Source organism: Equus quagga, chromosome 10 (assembly GCF_021613505.1).
Source record: "Equus quagga isolate Etosha38 chromosome 10, UCLA_HA_Equagga_1.0, whole genome shotgun sequence".
NCBI lineage: Eukaryota > Metazoa > Chordata > Mammalia > Perissodactyla > Equidae > Equus > Equus quagga.
The window spans coordinates 121753537-121776557 of NC_060276.1; the positions used below are offsets into that span (position 1 = coordinate 121753537).

At 46.8% G+C, this 23021-nt stretch overlaps 1 protein-coding gene across 2 annotated transcripts in view; it reads right to left on the bottom strand.

Moving 5' to 3' along the window:
* Positions 1 to 23021, bottom strand: part of GYG2 (glycogenin 2) — a 38808-nt gene that overhangs the window by 13867 nt on the left and 1920 nt on the right. Inside the window, exons 3-9 of one of the 2 annotated variants that reach the window (XM_046673583.1) lie at positions 18741 to 18882; positions 9285 to 9459; positions 8080 to 8242; positions 6823 to 6949; positions 4998 to 5220; positions 3597 to 3803; positions 456 to 1117 (exon numbers count right to left, since the gene is read on the bottom strand). In XM_046673583.1, coding sequence (XP_046529539.1) covers positions 1115 to 1117; positions 3597 to 3803; positions 4998 to 5220; positions 6823 to 6949; positions 8080 to 8242; positions 9285 to 9459; positions 18741 to 18882 — 1040 coding nt within the window. In that variant the 3' untranslated portion in view covers positions 456 to 1114. Of the gene's footprint in view, positions 1 to 455; positions 1118 to 3596; positions 3804 to 4997; positions 5221 to 6822; positions 6950 to 8079; positions 8243 to 9284; positions 9460 to 18740; positions 18883 to 23021 lie in introns of those variants that run through there. The other variant, XM_046673582.1, reaches the window with a different exon arrangement.

Here is a 23021-nt window from a genome sequence, read left to right on the forward strand (position 1 = left end):
CCCCCAACCCGTCAGTCACAGATGGGAGGATGGAAGATTCAGCAGAGACGGGAGTAGGGATGAAGGATGGGACAATGGGTGGGAGCAGACACTCCAAAACACTGTTTCCTGTTTATCTTCTTTTTATTCCATCAAGGTTTTTAACGTCTGTGTTGTGGGCTGCAAACACGAGCCCCCAAATGTTTGGGGTTGAGTCTCTATTTACTTATTTACGTGGCTTTAGTTGCACCTCCAGCCCTTCCAACCACAGCTCTCTATGGATCCACACTGTTCCCTTCCAGAAGGATTTAAGAGGCGCTCACAGCACGCTGCTCCCCGGAGCTCCTTCACGGCTGAGACGTCCTCCCGGATGCGGAAGCGTGAGCTCAGCTGGGTATCGGATGCCTGAGTCCCACCTTCTTTCCCTCACATCTTCGAAGACCCACCCCGCTGCTGTCAGAATTAAACATTTCAGTAGACAAGTCCGCTGCCGGCCTGCCGTCTCCCACAAGCCTTCCACTGAATGAGTCTCTTGTTCCCTCCACCCCATGGCAGTTCCCTATTTCTCAAAGTTCTGTCTCGAGGTGGATCATTCTGTATTCATTTCAGAGACCTGCCCTTTGAAGGTGGGCTGTTGGCTTCCGGCACTTTTCTGAAGCTCCGGGGGGAGACGGAAGGGAACGAGGCTGCGCAGAGCCACAGAGATGAGAGAGCCTGCAATTACTTCTGAGAACTAGTTAAATATCCTGAACCGGGCTAAGAAGTCATGTCCCCCTACCCTACCCTCGGCCTTGGGCTCAAGCTCCAACTGGGCGCAGAAAGACGGCGGGTCCCAGGTGGCATCTACACGCCCCAGAGCCCGTAGTGACATGGGAGGGATTTCGTTTTTGATGGGGGTTCCTCCTCTTGTCCCAGGACTTGTCCTGGCCCCTGGGAACCCACTTCACTCCAATTCTGAAGACTTTTCCCGCCTTCCTTCTTTCCCCAGGATGGCCTCTTGAGGATGGGGTAGGGTTCAGAGCCACACGACACCTGCCAAAATGGCACCCCAATCTTGGTCACAGGCGGAGCCAACCGTTCCTCTTCTCTGGGCTGCTGCCGATGAACTTGCGGTCTTTGGCTGCCATTGTCCATCTCACTGCGCATCAAGAAAAGACCCTCCTGAGATCTCGATCCTTGCCGTCAGCTTTGCCCGACATGCCCTGAACCCTTCAGGAGAAAAAGCTCCCCTTGGCTTGGCTTGGATTGAAATGGTACTTACGCACACACACAGAAAGACAGCTATCTGCTCTTTAAGCCACAGCTTTGTCAACAGTTACAAACCCAAAAGGAAGGTAGAGACACCAAGCAAACCCACAGCAATCGAGTAAATCACAATTAACACGAATTGAATGCGGAGTATTAATACAGTGTTCTTTGAACTGAAGCGCTCTCTGCGCTGCGAACATGGTTCTGATTCTGCTGAGATGGGCATGCACGACAACCTGGGCTGGGGGACTAATGTCTCCGGTGACGAGGCAGTGCTCATGGGATCGATAATAGGCTTTAAGGTCATCGACAAAAGGAAAAATCCTTTTAAATGATTCTGATTCAGACAGAGCTTGGGCCATGCTTTTAGAACCACTCAGACACACTCCAAAATGATGGAATAAGATCAAAATCACATAACCAGGAATTAGAAAGGTGGTGTGTGTGCATTGGACTTCTCCAGAGACAGACCCAATAGGATATACACAGATATCCAGAAAGAGATTGACCTTGAGGAATTGGCTCACATGATTATGGAAGCTAAGAAGTCCCACCGTCTGACGTTTGCAAGCTGGAGGCTCAGAAAGTTGGTGCGTAATTCAGTTCAAGTCCAAAGAACCAGGAAGCAAGAGGGCCGATGTCCGAGGGCGGGAGAAGATGGATGTCCCAGCTCCAGCAGAGAGCAAATTTGCCCTTCCACTGCCCTTTTGTTCCATTCAAGCCCTCACCGGATTGCATGAGGCCCACCCACACTGGGGAGGGCGGTCTGCCTTACTCAGTCCACCCATTCAAATGCTAATCTCATCCAGAAACAGCCCCACCGCCCCTCCCTCCACCCAGAAATGACATTTTACCAGCTCTCTGGGCATCCCTTAGCCCAGCGAACTTGACACATTCAATTAACCATTAGAGTTGGAAATGGTCGTCTATACTCAACAGAGTCTGATCGTCCGCCAAACATTTCACGCGAATGTTGATTTTCCTAAAAACCCTACTACAGGCGTGGCTCCTCCTCCTACACACAAGGGAAGAGCCTAACCACCAGATTCTTCAGATCCTGACTGGAATAAACAGATGTCCTTTATCTAACTCACATAAGGCACTTCCCGGGGCCACATCTGGGCTGTGGGAAGCTCATCATACATAAGGATGAATGAAAAAACTACAAAAAGCTCATTTTCTACCACCTCTCTTCATCGTCCGAACCTGAGGGTCTTTCCATTTGTTTGGATGGACGCAAAATCCAAACTCAAAAATTATTGCAGCGTGCATAGAATTTATCCCATACAAGAGTGACACATAGGGTTCCTTCCAAAGAAATTTGCTAAAATTTAAACAGCGGTGGCTTATAATCAACAGGAAAGAGCTCCCCCAAAGCTATCAAAATAGACAGAAAAATATGACTTCCCTTCAACCCAGCCCGCAAATCCGTCCCTTACGAGCTCATCGTAATTCCAGTGAGAAATTCAAGGGACTGAAAATGCCTTTCAACGTAAGGGTTTAAATGAGAAATCTTGAAACATCCAGCATTGACCCAATGTCGTTGCTTGGAAATCGTGGATGGAGAAACGACAGCCTGGTGGAATACGATTCTTTTTGCAAATAAGGTGCTGCACTCTCATTTTTCTTCTCTGAGGATAGAATTCTGCAGATCCCACCTCAATAGAAACGAACATGGGGTCAACATGGATCTCTGCAAGCCACATTCAAGTCGGGGATTCTGCTGAAACCTCTCAGCATGCAGAGCCGTGTGGCCTGGAAATCGGGCTCGAGAGGGGGGACAAGAGCATTGCCTTCTGAACCTGAAACTTTTGGGACGCCCTCAATACCTGGATGAGACTAGACAGCTGTTCTCAATGTGTCTATGGGTTTCCTGTAGCTGCCGTCACCAATGACCACAAACAGGGCGGCTGAAATTACAATGCAGATTGATTATTTTAAAGTTCTGGAGGTCAGAATTTGAACACGGGTCTCAAGGAGCTAAAAGCAAGGTGTCAGTGCGCCTTCTGGAGGCTCCAGATGACCCATTCCCTTGCCTTCTCCAGCTTCCTTGGCTCCTGGCCTCTTCCTCCATCTCTGAAGCCCGCAGCGCAGCATCTCCCCATCTTTCTGTCTGACCTCTGTTTCTTTGATCTCATCTCCTTTTTTTCAGCGGGGGGGGGGGCGCACCGTTATTTGGTATACCACAAAACATAATTGCACAATGCTCTAAATAAACGCAGGAGCCCCCAACACCAGAGCAAACCGAAGACTAGGTGTCTCCCTCTAAACCCCCTCGCCAGGAATAAGGAAGCAGCCTCTCTGAGCGGGCTCCCTGGGGAGCCAGTGTCTGATTCTCCGTCACACCCGTGTGGGGTGCAGGTACTTACGTCTTCAGAATGGCCTCCTTCAGGTGAGGGTGGGGTCTCGTCCACTCCCACGTTCGTCTCTGAAGGATCCTCAGCAGGCCACGCCTGGCTGGACCCCACCGCTGAATCTGCACACAGGTTTCCGGCACTGGGCACAGAATTTGCACACGGCCCCTCAGCACTGGGAGCTGAATTTGCACATGGTGCCCCAACACCACCGAGGCAAGCCTGCAGAAAAAGTGGACGCTCTTACTAAGTCCTCCTTATATCTTTTCAACCCTCCAGTTGCCCTCGAAGCCCCAGGTGCCATCCCATCCTCTGCATGGCTGGGGCTTCTCAGCCCGACCTTCTGGATTCATTACACATAAGCTCAACTAACAAATGCCACGTGGGCTTATTCAATCGGGCCCCGAGAACCTGTAAATGTTCTGAGCAGACCCTGCACAGAGCCGGATGCTCTGAAGCAAGAGCAAATGCTCTCATATCCCCGACAGGACAACTCGCAAAGCGAATTCTGATTCAACACTCAGGTGACAGGCGGTCCTCCTGCTGGAGCACCCAGCACATGTTTCCTAGACAGCTCTCAACGTTTTCTTTCCCAGAACCAGCTAACTCGAAGTCTTACTTTCCTTTATATACAACCTGACGTGCAGCAACCCATCTGGCAGAAAATAGGAGGCAATGAATGCGGCGGCACGAATACGAAAAAACCCCATTCCCACAGGTCAAATGATCAGAGGAACTTGGAGTCCTTGCAAAGGAGCGCCAAGCCCCAGCAAACAAAAAGCAGGGGAAACACTAAACTACAACTGCATTTCCATTTCCCAAGCAATGCATTTGCTGATCAGCGACTCCATTGCACCAGGAAATGTGCTACTCAAAAAACGATCAAGAAATAGTTTCCTGGGACCTCCTTTCAAGAGGCGTTCTGCAAGAGAGATGTATGCACATCAAGCGGACGGTGGAAACGTCGCTGTCTGGTGCATTTAGGGTTACCGTGGCATCTTTAAAAAAAAAAACAAATTGGTGTCAATCAAAAACGTTTCAAATGCCCTTCAGAAACTTCCTCCAGTTGCTACTTCAAAGGATTTAAAGTGGAAAGTGTCTTCCTGAACAAAGTTGTAATCAACCATCTTCAGCCACTTCTCCGTGAGTGGCTCTCGCCCTGATGAAGGCGGCTCGTTGAAATAATCTATTTATTCATCGGTCCCCTACAACACAGCAGCATTTCTGCTCATTAAACACTCGCTCTTCTGAGCCAAAAAAAAAAAAAAAGATGTTGCCTGCCTCTTCAGCATCCTTCTGCCCGAAACACAGCAGGTGGAAGCAGCTGGCGTGTTTGAAGAAAACACACCGGGCACTGATCACAGAGAGTTTATGCCCGTTCTCAGATCTTGGTTTTCAAGGGAGTCAGTCGCTTACCGTGCGTCCTGGAGATGCGTGTTCTTGCTCGTCCCGGATGCTTTCGTAAAGAGGCAGGATGCTGCCGTGGTAGATGCCCCACCAGACCTTGAGAAACGATGCCTGGTGCTGGGTGACCAGCTCGGAGCCCTCCTCCAAAACCGAGCCAGTCTGTGGATTGTACTTGTAGTTCCAAGGCTTTCTGGACCCCAAAAAGTGGACCACCTTTGCACTCGAACCGAACCTGAGAAGGCAACGCCAAGGAGTCTGCCTACCACTCGGAAGCGATCGGACCCGTGCAGAAAGCACGCAACAACCAAGAGACTCGACAAAGGCAGAGACACCTAAAGGCTCGTCTCAACGGGTTATTGAAAATCACGTAATCACGACTATGTTGACTTGCCGTTATCGTACTTAAAGATAATTTTTTCAACAGCCAACGTTTGCAGTATTTCATTTTCTAAGCACCAAGAAATGTATTCCTAACCCATTGGGATGTTCCTTAAAGCTCGAAGAACAAATTAAGAGTCTACTAAAGATGCACAGTATGGGGGCCCATATCATCATCTCCTTGAAAAGATAAGGAAATGGGGGCTGGCCCAGTGGCGTAGTGGTTAAGTTTGCACACTGTGCTTGGGCAGCCTGGGGTTCGCGGGTTCGGATCCCAGCCATGGACCTACACGCTGCGGGTCAAGCCACACTGTGGCGGCATCCCACATACAAAACAGAGGAAGATTGGCAACAGATATTAGCTTTAGGCCAATCTTCCTCACCAAAAAACAGATAGGGACAAAAAAATAATAGCTTTTATAGTAGATATTGCAAGCTACCAACCACAAAATTGGCTTTTTTTTTTTTTTTACAAAATTGGGAATTTTCTCCTCTCAACTTTTTTCCCCCCCTTATCACCATTCCCATCATCCAAGAACCTATTTAAACATTTTTTTTCATAATCGCCTTCCCATGAGATTTCAATACCATGGTCCCACTGGGTCTATGTTCTGTATGTATCTCTGTGCTTTATACATTGAAAAGGATACAATTTTTCACTCCCCAAGAACCAATTTCTGCCTCCTTGGGGGCAATATGGCCCCTGTTAAAAATGCATCCTCTAGAATGATTCATTTCCTAGATCCTTCTCAGATTTTCTATTTTCATTTATAACAACGTCACCTACAGCAGCAGATCTCAAACATTTTGGTCCTAGGACCTCCTGACATTCTTAAAAATCACCAAGGACCAAAAGCACTTTCTTCATGTGGATTCTCTCTATACATACATTTTCTGCGACAGACATTAAAACTGAGCAATTAAAAAATATATTTACCAATCCATTAAAACACAATCAACCCATTATATGTTGACATAACTTTCATTTTTTTCATGAAAAATGACTATTATTTAAAAAAACAACTTGTAGAAAGAGTGAGATCGACCATCTTAAGACGAGACAGCATGCTTCTCATATCTGTGCCTACATTCAGTGCATCGCTTTATCACGTCATGGAGTTTCCATAAAACCCATGTACGCTTATGAGAAAATGACAGTGCAAAAGGAAAACAAGGTCTTAGAGTTATTTTTCTAAAGTCGTTTTGACCTTGAAGGCACTGGGAAGAGCTGTGGGGAACCCCCCCCCCAGGGTTCCCTGGACAACACTTTGGGATCCACCATCCTTAAGACTCGTTGACTTGACTAGCTATCATTTAAAGCAATAAGCAAGCAGAGGAATGAGCTAATCTTTTTTTTTTTTTTTCCCCAAAATGCCAAAAGCTGATACAGATTCTCAGAGAGAAGGTGGCAACATGGCGGCAGGCCCAGAAGGATTTGGCGCCATGGAGAACTTACTGTTTGAAGGCGGGGCTGTACGTGTATGCGGTGTTACTACTCAGGTTATAGATGAACGGCAGATGCTTGTGGATATCGGCCGTCGACCAGCTGCTGAAGAAGCTGTTCAATAAGCCTTGATCTGCCCCTAAATAATTAACAAACGCCCAAGGAGGTTAAGATGGAACGCTGCAGGACGCTGAAAGAATGCAAGATGTGTTTGAAGGGCGTGACATAAACACTGGCATTCAACGTTGATAATTATACTTCTTCTTGCTGCCCTTACAACATGATCGTTGCCTCCAAGGTGACTACCGGGGTTGGCCGGTGGCATAATGGTTAAGATCGCACGCTATGCTTCCGCAGCCTAGGGTTCACCAGTTGGATCCTGGGCATGGACATGCCGCTCATCGAGCCATGCTGTGGCGGGATCCCACATAGAGGAACCAGAGGGACCTACAACTAACATATACAAGTATGTACTGGGGCTTTGAGGAGAAAAAAAAAAACGTGACTAATAACCCATACCATTAATTTAAACAAATGCATAGTCGCTGCAAAATTCTCCACTGATAACCCAAACTCTTAATAATAAAATCGCCTTCTGTCTCCCAAATTCTCCACTCCTTTCCCAATAAGGTGTAGCCAGGAGCGACATTGCTTTCCTACCGTTTTTGCTGACTTCGTTCACCTCTCATCCTTTCCCAGAGGCAGTTCTTCATCAGTCTACTATTTCCTTTTACGTTACAAAAATTCCAGCACTTTTCCCGTCTGTCCCTCTGGTTCAGTGAGATGTGTGACTTCTAGCTGGCTCATTTTAATTCTTCCCTTTATTCTATAAATGGGGTCAGCCAACCACGCCCTGTATCTGTTTTCATAAATAACGTTTCACCGGAACACAGCCATGCTTGTCCGTTGAAGTCTTGAGAATGGCCGCTTTCTATTTGCCACAGAGATCACGCGGCCCACCCATGCGAAATATTTATTATTAGCTGGCCCTCTCAAGAAAGATTCGCCTATCCATTCTGTACGATCAGGAGTGAGGGGTCATCAGCATATTTTCAACGGTTCTCTCTGTTGCACACTCGCTTGCTAACGTCTTCATTTACTCCTTTCGCCCTGCCTGGCTTTCTTCTTCCATCTCCACCTTTAACTGACTTCAATGGGCCCTTCTCACATATCGGGGTGGGGAGGGGGGGCGGTGAGGATGGAGAAGTGGTAGGAAGACTGGCAACAGCCCCATTCTCCTCCAGCAATTCCCAGCTTCCCCTCGCCTACCGTCGAAGCTGCCGTGGTCGGTGGCGTGCTGCAGCAGGAGGCCGTGCGTCTCAAGGGAGGGCTGAAAGACGAAGACGCCGCTGTTGAAACAATCCGGCCAGCCGGGATCCGGGGCTGCAGAAAACTCACCCCTCTCGAACAGCTCATCGATATTGGACAGCACCTGGTGGAGCAGAGCACGGGGAACCTGCAGCAACATTTCTCCCACCTCCGGTTCGCAAGTGCGAGATGCAGTGGGAGCTTTAGGGTGAGCTGGGCAAAACGGTCAGTGAGCGGAAACCTGTGCCCTGTTTTTTTTTTTTTTTTTTTTTTTTTTGGAGTCGACTCTTCTCTTTTAGGCTCATATTCAAGAGAAGAGTGTGCAAGCAAGATCGCTCTCCGGTTTATTTCAAGTGGTTGCAATCACGCTGTCTCTGAAATTACATTATTTTCTCGAGGTTCTTAAGATCCTCCACGGAACTCTCTTAATTGTATAACCTCTTGAATCTGGCAAATGCGATTAATGAAACTATGGAAACCGTGAACGGAGGGGTTTGCAAGTCAATATGATGTCAACCGTTGCCTTCCAGGGCTTGACTGACTGCAGATCCCCCCGACATCTATTGGCTTTCTAAATTGTGCTCTGTGTGGAAATTTTAAAAAACCATCATTCTGGTTACGCTATTGTTCCTAAATTTCTCTGCATCTCTTCCTCTTCTTACCGGGGTGATTCTGCACCCAAACAGATCTCCAACACTCCACGCCATTGTCCATTTCGACTTTGCAATATTGTTTTTGAAAGTGGCCACCATGGGCTCCCACACCGCAGGTCATAAGCCCGAAAGACAACGGGGGAATGCCATAGCTTAAGAGGCCAGGTGCAGCAGCCCAGTCGGGACTACGCAGTTCAACATACAAGCAAGGCAAAATAGTTTTTCTCCATTATTCCGTTTTGTGCACGTGAAAGAACGTGCTTATGAATGCCTCCCTGGGAAGAAAGGTGCCTTCAAGGCCCTCAGCGTCCACAGCAGGATCCAGCACTGTGCTAGCAGGTACGAATACCCGATTTTGATGGACTGAACGTCACTGTTGATGACAGAGATGCAGGTTAACTTGTGGGAATCCCTGGGCAAGAGCTAGCAGCCTGCTTAAGGAGGGAGAGCATGGTGTTTAAGGAGCTCCTCATCGAGTGGAGCCTCTGGTCCTCACCACCCCCCTGTACTCACCAGGGTGTCTGCATCCAGGAAGACGCACTTGCTATAACGGGTCAGCGTCCAACAGTGAAGCTTGGTGAGGGTGACTCCTAGCTCCGGTCTGTTCAGAAAGGCCAGGTGGATGTAATCGGCACTGTCTATCAGGTTCACCTCGATCACCTCGTCAAACACCCTCGAGAGGACAACCCTGGAAAAGACACGCGCCAAATACTAGGAGAACAGGAGACCATTTAATGCAGGACATCCTATATCCCTTCAAGAGGACACGCCTTTCCTGCCCACAAACACGGAACACGGATCCAGAACCCCACCACACTCATTGCCATCTCCGTGTTCAGGCTTTATTTTTTTCCGTGGATGTCTTTAGAGCTTTGCACATTGTTCACTTAGGCTCAAAACGTACGCAAACTTCAAAACTTGGCAAATGGTACAGCATTGGTTTAAGGTAGATTGATTTGGGCTGTCTCTCAGGAAGCTACTTCTCTTTGCAAAATGCGTGGGTCGTGAGGCGCAAACGCTGCGCAGGTAGAAGCCAACACACGTCCACTGCAATCTCTATCAGTTTTTACTTTGTGTATTCAAAACTTACATTGTTCGTTGCCTACAAGTTGGAGTCTCAAATTTTGAAAGAGTGTACCTTTTATCAAAATGAAATTTGCCTTCGTTCCATTTAATAATTATTATTATTATTATTACTGTTGCTTAAATTCTACTTTACCATTGGCCGGGATATCTTATGCTCACAGAAACTCAAGGAAATGCTAGAAGAAGAATTGGGGGTATGTCAAAAAGATATAGGGAGCCAACCAGGAGGAGCTCCCAATGGCCAAAGCTGAAGGAATTTGAGCAAGAAAACAAATGACAAACCCAAAATATAAAATGAACATTCCTGGGTCCCATACTGATATAATCATTGAATAAATAGGTAAACGAGAAAAAGGAGCAGCTCTTCCTTGCAGAAGAATTCCAAGTAATACACGTAGAAGGAACGAGGGAAACAGAAAATCAGCGTTATGCAGACACCCCAGATAACTGCTGCAGACCAGACTCACCGACGGATGCTAAAACCCACGGGGAACAGTTCTGAGGAGAAACAGCATGTTTTCATTGTCGAAAAGTACCTCCCCCAAGATGGTTATCAATTGCAAAGAGGAAAATTCTGACTTCAAAGGAAGAAACACTGTAGATACCGGCTTATCAGTAACAAGACAGCATCACACGCTCCCTGACACGATGTCCTGAAAAAGGCATTATCACTTCCGAGAATTTTTCTTTTTGCCAAAAATGCATAACCTCAGTCTAATCATGAAAAGACACTGGACAAACCCAAGTGGAGAGGCATTCTAGGAAACAACCAACCAGTACTCTTCAAAAACACCATGGCCATGACGCGTAAGGCACGAAGGAAGAAATGTCATGGATGGGAGCAAGACATGACAATGAATGCACTGTGGGATCCTGGGTTGGATAGTGGGATGGAACCCTCTGACATCCTATGCGTCCCTTCACTCTCAGGGTTGGTTGTTACTTAAGCTGTCTCCCACACATGCATCATTATTTTATATATTTTTGTTTGTTTTTTTTACATTTGTCATACTTTCTTCTTCTTTGCAATCCTTTCTCACGTTTCATGGCATGGGTTGGGATGTCTCCATTCCATGCATTTCCAGTTTTACTCATTTATCTGTTCAGTGCTGCTTCTTATATACTATTTCTCCTGTCCTGGATTCACATTTCATTTTGCTTGAGTGTATCCTCAAGCAACTTTTTTCCTCAAAAGTCTCTGAGGAATACAATTTTTGAGCTTTTGCTTATCCGAAACATCTTTATTTTGCTTTCCAATTACGCTAATTTGGCTGAGGACAGAAATCTCATTTCAAAATGATTTTGTCCCAGAACTTTGAGACATCAACTCTCTCAATCAGACTGATGGTGAAATACGTTAGGACTTTTTCTTCATTCTTGGTGCTTTGAAATGCCACTGTTTTGGGTCAACATTTGGGTTTTCTTCATTCGTTCTGCTCAACACTCAGGGAACACTCTCAATCTAAAATTCTTTCTCAGAGTTGAAATAGAACATGAGCTATTTTCTCTAATCCCTTCTCTCTGCTTTTTTTCTCTTAGAAACTCCTATTATGAGACACATGTTGGAGCTTCTGGGTCTCTCTTTGCTGTTACTAGCTTTTTCACTTTTACGCCACATTTATCCGTGCTTATTCGTTGCACAGGATTCAAAGTAACTATATCTCTAAGAATGTACTATTTCATCACCACGTTCCCCCTGCCTTTTGCCCAGTTATTTACGGAATTTATGGCATTCTCAGGGTTGTATAAAGATCATGGGGTGTGGGGAAGGAAGGCACGAGAAATACCACTCTTTGTCACTACAAATAGCACGGCTTTTTATGTCCTTAAATGCTTCTGTTCAGCTCTGCTTCTTTCCCTAAAACAAATTCCCGGAAGCAGAATTAAGTTTCAGGAATACAATTTGTTTGAAGCGATGAGCACATGCTCCTGGCTTTGTTTCCCTGCAGAAAAACTCTCCCCCACACACATCTGCACCACATAGCCTGGATAGTGGTGGCCCCCTGACGCTCACACCCCTGGTAATTTATGGTCGTGGGTCATTGTTTGTCCTCTATGGCCCCAACAGTACCATACAGCACCATTCCTCCAGCCTCCCAATGACTGGGTCCAAGAAAAACTCAACTGGGTCTGCAACACTGAACCCCTCCCATATTTCCGTGACGTTGTTTCTGAATATTTTAAAGCTCATCTTCAGTAAGCCAAACGACTTAAAAAAACAAATGTTGACAGCTTTTGACACCCGAGGAGACAGAAATCTAGGAGAGAATCATATATATATTTTTTCTTCCACTGATACCATCATTTGAGGGATGATGGGAGAATAGGCAACCACAGAAAGGTCCCCCCAAGGATGTGTGTCCTCCCCCAGAGTCAGCCCTCCCAACTGTGTGTCCACTGGAGTCTCTGGTCAGACTCTGAAGGCCCCAGTGGCCTGGACAGAGGAGAATGTCCCCTGCAGCTAAATGTATTGTCTTTTCTTGTCTTTCTCTTTGGGGCCTGAAGGGCTCATCTTATGCAAGAGGAAATACACTGGAAGCATCAATTAATTTGAAACGCTTTTAAGAGAATGGGTTACACTCGATTTAACTCAAGTCTAACCACATGACTTGATGTCAGTGACTGAGTTCCGCCCCCAAACCCCAACATTTAAAAAGATATTTGCCAACCTAACCAGTCATAAATATTACCACGTATTGATTGGTCATGCTCTGTACCGCTGTTGTATTCGTCGGTCCATCTTTGCTTACTGTATGTAAGAGTTCTTTGAATATTATACGGACAACAACCCCGGTCTCCAGTATAAATTTTGTAAATGTGCTGCCTAGATTATCTATCTTTTACTTTTGCATGGAATATTTCTGACATTCACCAGTTCTGGTGTCCTTTGCTGGGAAAATGGCATGCCCGGCTTTCAGGTGAATGGAACATCCATCTATGTCAGCGTCTGGGGACACTTTTGCTTGTCACAATTACCGGGAAGGTTGGGGGTCGGTGATCCTCCTGGCATCTGGTGGGTGGAGACCAGGGATGCTGCTCAACACCCTACAGCGCACAGGATGCCCCACCACACAGAGTGGTCCAGCCCCACATGTCAGCAGTACCTCAGCTGAGAAGCCCTGATCTATTTACTTCTCAGATTTCTCTATGCTTTAAAATTTGCCCTTTACATTTACGATCTATCTGGAATTCACTTCGGCACATGTTTAACTTTTATATTAAAAGGATCCCATCATTGCCTTTTTCTGATGTATGGATGCGATGAATTACATTGACAGCATGGACTATCCTTGCTTTCCTAGAGCAAGCGGCATTTATTTCTTTACCCTAGAGCCTGAGTTGCCTTGCCATGTTCTGTATTCAGGGGGCTTTTTCCACCTGTATAAAAACACAATTAAACCTGTAAATCAAGATTTGGGTATCCAGGTCAGGACAATTCCTTAAAATAAATTAACATTCACTTTTTTGTAGGCTCAGAGATATTTCGTAGTGCATGGACACTAAGTAATTCATCGTGGCCAGTTGAACGGAAAATCCCTCATAACTGCCCAAATCCAGAATCTTTCGACCAGACCAGCCTTTGATAACGCTCTCAATTCTCCCATTCTGACTGGGCAGCGGAAAATCTCTACTTCTTTGGGTGTCAACGTGGGTCATCTGAATTTCCCTGGAAGGATCAAGCACTTCTTCAACACTTTCAATATTATCAGCAAAGCATTCTAGAGAGTATTTGCTTTTAAAGTTTAAATTGCATCCAAGTGACTATTTTGTCAAATGGAAGGTTTATTTGTTTGTTTTCTCAAATGGAAGGTTTACTTTTAAATAATCCAACACTTGAATTTGTTGCTCGTTCCCAAAGACTAGGTTTTTTGGGTTTCCGTTTTGAATTTCTTCCTTCTGTTTGCCCTATATATTTTTTTGTTTTCTTTTCTTTTAATTAAAACATTTTTGAACTAGATAATTTCTTCACTGATTTTAATTTTTCTCTCTGGTATCACTGTAGCTGTCCCCTCTGGTTTGTGTAAGTAGCATTCACATAGCAATTACTGTTTAAATAGTATGTAACTCAAGCTTTCATTGGTTCACTGATCGAGTTATTTAGGAGAGAATTGCTGGTTTAAGATGTCCAAGCAGACTGTTTTGTTTTGTTTTGTTTTAGTTTAACTGTTAACGTCTAGCTTTATACCATTATAGTCAAAGAATATAAAATTCACTTCTTCCTCCAAGGAACATATTAAATGCCTCCTTGTACCATTAGTATAAAGTCGATTTTTCTAAGTGATCCATGGTTGATGAGAGAGAAGAGTTTTGTTTACATAATGCATAACATTTTAGAGACACCTCATGCGTTATTCATTAGATGAATTTACTTATGTGTTTGCTCTGTTTGTGAGTTAAAGACTAGGAGGGCTAAATACACAGACTCTCCCACCATCATTCTCTCCAGGTCCACGCATATCTAGTCGATTTTGTTTCTACGTTTTAGCTAACGATTGCTGATGCAGAAAGGATCATGTCCAATATATAGATAGATATATGTGAATTCGACACTTTTTCATCCAGCATCTCCCGCCTGAATTCTTACACTCAGAAAACAGTGGAACAGTCTCTGCTTTCTCTTTCCTCTCTGCGGCATCCAATATCTCTCTGTCCATCCTTTATTAAATAAATATATTGGCTAAGATGGATTACTTTAACTGTGCCTAGTTTCATAAATATATTTACAACCATCATTTACTCTTAACTCTAGGTTTGGCTTCCTTGCCCTGTTAAAAAGAACTTTCCCATTAAGTTCTGTCTTTTCATACGACGCTCAGTCAACAGCCAACAATTTTCTTCAGTAGCAAACATCCTAAGCTCGTCCATGTGTGCGACTCTTTCTGTTGCTTCCCCGGAGAATGAGCAACGTGGCTGGGCATAAGAGTCTTGGGTCCTAACGTTGTGGTTCCATAATTCCACATCTTCATTATTTTCTGACCTTTAATATTGTAATGAGGAAGCCTGAGGTCATCTAGATTTATTTTTCCCTTTGCAGACAAATCTGCTCTTATCAATATTGGAGGCCCATGGAAATATTTACCATGACGATTTTAAAAATTCTTCAATACACGTCTATGTAGGTTTTGATTTTTTATTTGGTGACATGCTTGGTGTCATCCATTTTCTCCCGGTATTTCTTCAACTCGGGAAATTTTCTTCAAGTATCTCTTCGTTTATCAAGATGATTTCATCTGCATTCAGCTTTTTATCAGGTACATCTCTGTTTTGGGGCTTCCTTCTCTATAAAGCTCTTCTCCAATACTGGAAAATATCTCACGTTTTTGAAAACAACCATTCTATAAACGGTGGGGCTGATTTTATTTCATCATTAAACTACTAATTTAAGTTAAATTAAATTAATTTATTTTAAATTTCTCTAAAACATTTAATTTCTTAATGATTTTAATTGTTGGTGATCCATAACATCTCCCCATCTCATTCTGTTCCGGCTCTACACAGCCAGACCATTTTCAGCTAGTCTGTCATCTTATCTCACTTTTTATCATCGAGTCCATGTTTTCCTGAATTTTATTGAAAGCACACCTCGGATCTTTTCCCAACCTTCTTCTGTCTCCTGCGGTAACTCTTTCTCACAAGTATGCTCTTCCCCTGAACTTGAGTGTGGGACGACCCCACCTTAAGTTGGAGAAACTTTTGGTGGGCTCCATGGTGATTTTAATGCTTCCATGTCTTCACCTTGAAATAAGACCTGGGCTCTCCCACCTTAGGGTCCCTCAGGCGTGGGGCGGGGAGAGTCTTCTGGTCTCCCCAGTACTGAGCTGGCCAAGGTAACTTGAAATCACTCATTTAATGATTTAACAGAGGAGAGGGCAGGAGGCTACATGAGGTACATTCCCACGTCTTTCTACTGTGTAATGACGCCGCTGTGCACGGAGCCAAGACTCCTCCATCCGCTGACCCAGCTTCCTTTCCTAGTGCCACCTCTAAGCGGGATAATCCCTTCCTGGAATGGCCATCCAGCATGCCAGACGCAAGCCCATGCAAACTCCTCAAGCCTCCTTCAAACTCTGGGACTCTCCGTGGCCTCCAAGGCTGCCCACTCTCAAGATCAAAAGAGCAAAACACAGAGCCTGAGTCGCGTCTACCAACGGCCAAGTCCTGCCTTCAGCCGTCATCTCCTCTGCCCTCCCACGGTGGGGGAAAGGCCACTACCCTTCCTGACTCACCCTGCACACGAATGCCAAACTCTTCTGGAAGCCGCCCCCGCACTGACAAAGTGGAGGAAGGTCATGATGCCCAGCAGCTCCATCACAAGCTCCTCCAAATGGCAGGCGTTTGGACCGTTTCTCCAGAAGCCCCACCTTCATGAAACGCTGCTGCTTCTGAGAAGGATGCTGGACATCTGCCCTCGCCTCCTTCCCCCATCTACACAGGGGCTGCCGTCAGATGCCACCCGCCCGGTTCCCCTCTGCTACAGGGCTTTCCTACTGGCAAATTCACAAAGGACCTTGGTTGGGGGGCGGGTGGTGACCAAAACACATATGCTCCCATTTCCACATGGTTCCAGGTTGCACCGAATGCTCTTTCACACATGCTCCCCTATAGCAAGAGTTTCGGAGCTTGAACATCCTGCCTGGCGTCACAGGAAAGGGAGGGTTGTAAATCCCATCAGGCAACTCCACATCCGAAGCTTACATCACTAACTCCCACTGTTCTCAATGTTCTTGCACTGGCTGCTTTCAAGAGAATTCTCTTGAATAGAAAAAAAAAACAAAAATAACATTCTATCCTCTCTTCCTCCACTGGCATCATCACTGTTCAAATGGACAGCTAAACTGAGGGGCCATCGGTTACCTGGAAGCAGCCAGAAGGAATCGTCTCCCAAGTGAACTAACGCAATTCATGATATTCTGATAATACCATCACGTGTCTCTCTACAAATGAGAACACTGCCACGCTCGAGTCTCAGAGTGTATAAGGCACATGCTCTACAGAACAAGAGTGCTGAGCAGCTGCAGTGTTGTGTATCTGTGAGCATGCAGAGATGGAAGCACAGATGTCCTTATGAATCCAAGGATGGAGTCATCCGTGACCTCCCAACTCAACTCCTGCCTCATGATTTCAAGCTGAGCGTCTGTAGCTCCCAGACCCTAAATCCCTGGTCCTAAATCAGGTCAGCCCATGGCACTCAGCTTTTCCCAGGAATCAAGTCCTGGACTCAACATGGCACTCGGCTCTTCCTAGGAAACAAGTCGTGGACCCATCATGGACCCATCATGACATGGACCCATCATGGACTCATCATGGATCCATCATGGAATAGACTCATCATGGATCTACTATGGCATGGACCCTTCATGGCATGGACCTATCGTGGACTCATCATGGATCCATCATGGAATGGACCCATCATGGGTCCACTATGGCATGGACCCATCATGGCAGGGACCTATCATGGACTCATCATGGACCCATCATGGACTCATCATGGATCCACCATGGACCCATCATGGAATGGACCCATCATGGATCCACCATGGCATGGACCCATCATGGCATGGACCTATCAGGGACTCATCATGGACCCATCATGGCATGGACCCATCACAGCATGGACCCATGATGGCATGAACCCATGATGGATCCATCACGGAACAAAACTCCCTTTGTTCCTACCTGCCAAAGCTTCCCTCTATGGGACACTGTGTCTGCGGCAGCATGAAGTAACCAGGTGCCAATGGGAAGTCCCGCTTAGCCTGGGCTTGTGCTGTTTGCCCTACATTCCCTCCATGCCAGGGTCTCCCCTCTCCTTCCTCAGACCCTCCAACCCACCCTTGTTGACCACTGACCTTGGGACAGCTCGCGATCTCTTATCATAGTAAGGTGGCATAGTAAGGATAGTAGGTGGCAGAGTGGAGCATTGAGAGACAAGGACTCCAGAGCAAGCTGGGATCCTAGCTCTGCCCCTCATGCCTGAGTGGGTCTCAGGAAAGGTCAGAAGACAGCAGCAACAATAGCACCCAACCCAAGAGGAGTCTTGAGCTTTAAATGAGTGGAGTAGGTGTAAGAAGCTCGCAGTAGCGCCTCCTAAGAGCTGGCCGTTCGCATTGTCATCAGGCTGTCCCAGGAGTTCCAGCTCTCAGGACCCAGAGAATCTGGGCATCACGACTGCTGTGCTCTGGATGCTTATCTACCACGTGTCACACGCACAGCCAGGCTCCTCTCTCTACATGGTTGTTCCATCTCCTATCCTTGCCTGAATTGCCTACATCCAGACTTCCTTTCCATGACAATCAAGAAAAACCGAGCTATCCTTGTACCCAGCCATGCATTCAGCAGAACAACAGAACTCCCATGCACAGCCACCTGGAGACACCGCTACACACCATCACAGGGAGAGACCCAACAGAGACACACGCTCAAGAGGAAGCAGAAACCTAGTCTACACATTGGATGGCTCTATAGAGCCAAATGTGAACTTCTACGATTTTGGGCTCAAATCTCCAACTTAGTTCACGATAGTTGCTTTTCAAATTCCCCCCACCCCCCAAAAACTTTGACTTCTGAATTTCCATCTCTGAGACAATGAACAGTAAGCATACACAATATTATTTTCTAAGTACTCTGGAGTCAATGACACACCGTGACAGATTTCCCTACCTTAAGGATGACTCGAGGGTCCTCTACAAATGCCAGATGACCCCCATGATTGCCAGCAGTCCAAGCCCAAGAATGGACCCATCATGGATCCACTATGGCATGGACTCATCATGGCATGGACCTATCCACGCCATGTTCCTGGGACCCCCTTGACCACAGTGGACCTTGCTTCCACTGGAGGAAGAGCCACCAGCTGGGCACAGGCGCATCTCCCAGTTTTACCTGAGCAGGCTGGACACGTGAGGGGTGATCAGCACCACCAGCTTCCTGGTCAGCCTCTGGTTCCTCAGTGACTGCCCCAGGACCAGGGCCCCCTGGCAGTAGACGTCATTGGTGGCCAGCGTGACAAAGGCCTGGTCAGACACTGTAGATAGAGACACAAACAGCAGAGTCACGCTCCTGACGGATCTCACGGGATGGCGGGTTGATGCTCGCTCCTCTTCTCCTGTCAAGTTCACAACTCATACCCACTAACCATTGGGTGTCCCACACGGGTTCCTCGGGCACATTCGCACACCTCCTTTCCTTAAACACACACACACACACACAGGAAAAGTGCGAGGAAATCCTCAACACGAGGCGAAGCCACCCAGAGTAGGACTAAAACGTCCTGATGCTACAAATCCGCCAATATGCACGCCTAAGACCGCTGGTTTTGTTTTGCACTCAGGTCTCAAAAACTCACCCAAAATATTTGAGTCTCAGCTGAAAACACTGTGAAAGGTGGAACAACACTGGGATTATCCCAGTGACAATGAAGATGCCCGCCCAGCTCAACAGAAGTGTGCTCCCTGGAGGAGCGGCCAGATCCGCTCATTAAATTCTGCACAGACCAGTTGTTGGAAAGACTTCAACTCAAGGATATATGAGGTTGAGGAGACGGGAGAGGGGAAAATATATTGTTTCATTCACCAGGATGTTCTTAGTTTCCCAACGTCTCAAGAGGAGAGGAAGAAACTCAAAGGGCAGATCCAACTGATGGCAATCTTAAGTCTCAGGGCATAGTCGTGGCGTTAACTTCCACAGGGACTTGCAAACGATTGAATTCTTGGGTCCCCAAGAGCTTGTTGCCAGGATAAAGACAATGGGACAAAGAGATCCTTGCCTTGTGCCGGCTACTGTGCTGTCTGCAGAAATTAAAATTCGCGGCAGGTAGCCTGGGGCCAGAACACACAGGGCAGCCCCCGAGAGGCCCCACAGACTCACAGTCATGCTAAATATGACCTGACAAATGGGGCTTCCGAGCCGTGTTCCTGGGGTTCACGCCTTGACCTTTACATTCCATTGGGGTCAATTTCCAAATGTGCCTGTTGCAACAGGTTCCCGTCTACACACTGTCGGGTTTTTTCTTGGATGAGAAGGAATGAGAATTCCTGGCATCTCCACTGTGAGTTAAGAATTACAGACAGCAAACTGAAGAACTCAAGTCTGCAACCCAAAAGGTATGTGTCTGTCTATGTATCTATCTTGGTATCTATCTATCCATCATCTATCTATTTATCATCTATCCATCCATCTATCATCTATCTATCCATCTATCATTTATCTATCTATCTACCATCTATCTATCCATCTATCATCTATCTACCATCTATCATCTATTTATCTATCATCTATCATCTATCTATCCATCTAACATCTATTATCTATCATCTATCTATCTACCATCTGTTATCTATCTACCATCCATGCATCTATCATCTATCTATCATTTATCTACAATCAATCTATTATCTATCATCTATCATCTATGAATAATCCATCATATGTCATCTGTCTACCATCTGTGTAACTATGTGTCAAATCTATCATCTATCTACTATTTATCTAGAAACAATCTATTATCTATCATGCGTCTATCACCTATCTATCTATAACCTGTCATCTATCATCTAGCTAGCTAGCTAGCTAGCTATTTACCATCCATCCATCTATCTATGTATCATGTATCTATCTATCTATTTATCTATCTATCTAGTTTTTTTAAACAACTGGCTTAAAACAATGCACCGTTCACTCTCTAGGGACACACATAGTATTCACAGAAATGTGCAGAACGAGAAAAATATGACGGAAAAGGTGAGACGCGTAGCTCTGCCACGAGGAGTTTGAGGGGCGGAGAGACATCCTGGTGGAAAACGTCCGAGAAAGAGGTCTGGAGGAGAACAAAGGTCCTTGGAGGACTCCTCCCCAGAGCTCACGGTGACTAGGGAAGCCCAGGACCAGAAGAGACCACCCCGTGACCACTGGCCATCCAGAGAAGAGGACCACTGGGGTGTCCTGATCCAGTATGACTGGTGTCCTTATGAGAAGAGGAGATGAGGACACAGATACGCACAGACGGACGACCGGGTGAGGACATGCGGAGAAGACACATCCATATGCCAAGGAGAGAGGCCTCAGGAGGGACCAGCCCTGCCCACACCTGGATCCCAGACATCCAGCCTCCAGGATGGGGAGACCATCAACGTGTGTTGTTTAAGCCGCCCCATCTGTGGTCCTTTGTTATGGCCCCCGGAGCGAACTCATACAATGGGGCATTAAAGTGAGGGAACAGACGCAGGGATGGTGTACCCACCCTGGGAAAACAATGACAGCGATCACCACGTTTAACTTCACATTCAATCGCCCTTCTCTGACTGAGGAATCACCTTTTTCCACTGAGCCTCATGTCCATCCTTGTAACGGTCTACTATATTTCCCACTGAAGCACTTCGGATCGGATCCTCCCCAAAGAAAAAGTAAATTCCCAACAGAGCTACGGGATGAGTTCATCTTGGTGGCCGTTCCTGTTGGCTATTCCTGAAGAGAGCGTTCAATTCTTTCTAACCGGAAGGCGACATGAAGACGTGAAAAATATCTCACCAGCTCATTTGCTAATCCTTCATTGGTCAGAAGCACGTTCCATCGTACCTAAGAAAACTGACACTTCATTTGCTAGATTTGTTTTGACTCAACATGGTTGATAAAAACGGGCTTCCCTCACTGGAGAGTTATAAAACCAGACGCCAGAACAAGTAAATTTTTGACCAGCTCGTGTTTCTGACCCACACGGTGTGGACGCATCGGCTGCTTCTGCATGAGAAACACCAACATCTATCGCGGGGGGGGGAGGCCGAGAGGTCCTGGGAGCAGAGGGAACTGCCATGTCTGTGGACTGATTATTGAGCCTGTCAACAGGATGAAGACGGCAGCAGTGAAGAAAAGAGACCCTCTGGCCAGCGACCCCCAAGACGTGCGTCTCTGAATGTTAGCCACCACGGCCCCAGGCACGATGCTGCAAATTCACGCCTGGATCTACGCTGCATCTCAGCGCAAACTCAGAGCAGCGGATTCCAACGGAACAGAGGATGGAACGTTCATCGATAGACCTTCCGTTCCCACATGGCCTTACCCTGAAGAAACTACCAGACCGTCAAGTTTTGGTGTGGCACCAAAGAACATCCCCCATTACCCAAGGCCACCGCACGGACAGGGCGAGCTTCCATGCAACATGGCGCCCGGGGGTCTGGATTTTTGGCACGAGCACAGAGTGGGAAAACACTGTCCTCCAGCCCCAGGTAAAGAAAAAAAGATATTCTTGCAAACTCAAGTGCAGCCTGAAGACTGTGCTGGCTGACAGTTTTACGATGATGCTATGAGACATGTTTCCTTCTGTTCCTAGCCTGCCCTCCATTCAACTCATCTTCCAGCCTCCCCCCCGAAATAACACCGTCAGCTTCCTCCTCGGCCCCTCGCCTTTCCTGAAAGGTGGCGTTTGTTTCCTGCAAAGTGTTGGATGGCCACATCGGCCCTCCCAGCACATTCCAGGGCTGATGGAGATGGGTCCGCATGTCCGGGGTTGAATGCTGCCATTATGCAGGCCCTAGCGGCTTTGGGGGAACGTGGTTTTCATGCCGGAGACCTCCAAACCACTCCCTGGAACAGAGAAGGCTTTCTGCGTCCCCTCGGAGCCGAATCTCACAGCACGCCACAGAAAAGCCCCCTTTTGCCCCGGTCCCCGCAAACTCCCTTCCTATGGCCAGTGAGGAGGAAGACAGCACAGAAGCCGCTCGGCGAGTAACCACATCGCTCCTCTGGACAAAAACTAACCTGTTTTTTTAAAAACTGGACTCACGAATGATCCGGTCTGGTCTGATGCAACAGGGGGGTGTCTTAATACCAACAGGACAGGCCTCTTTCTCGCAAATATTCCGCATCACGTCTCTCCGCCTCTGAAGTCGACTGTCCCCATGTGATGTTCGAAAAACCCAAGGGCAGGCAGACAGGACCGAATCTGAGCCCTGGAGGGCCCGGCCTTGCCAGAAGTCCCAGCCAGCCAGCCACCCTAGGCCGGCTGCCCTGGTCAGAGATTAACCAGAGCTCTTTATGGGAATAACAAATTATGGTGGGGGGGGGTACCCAAAGGCCTTGACATCCCAGAGTTTTAGGGGCATGAACTTCCCGTTAATGTCTCCCACAGTTCAACACTATTGCCAAGAAACCAGCCCATTTCAACTCTCA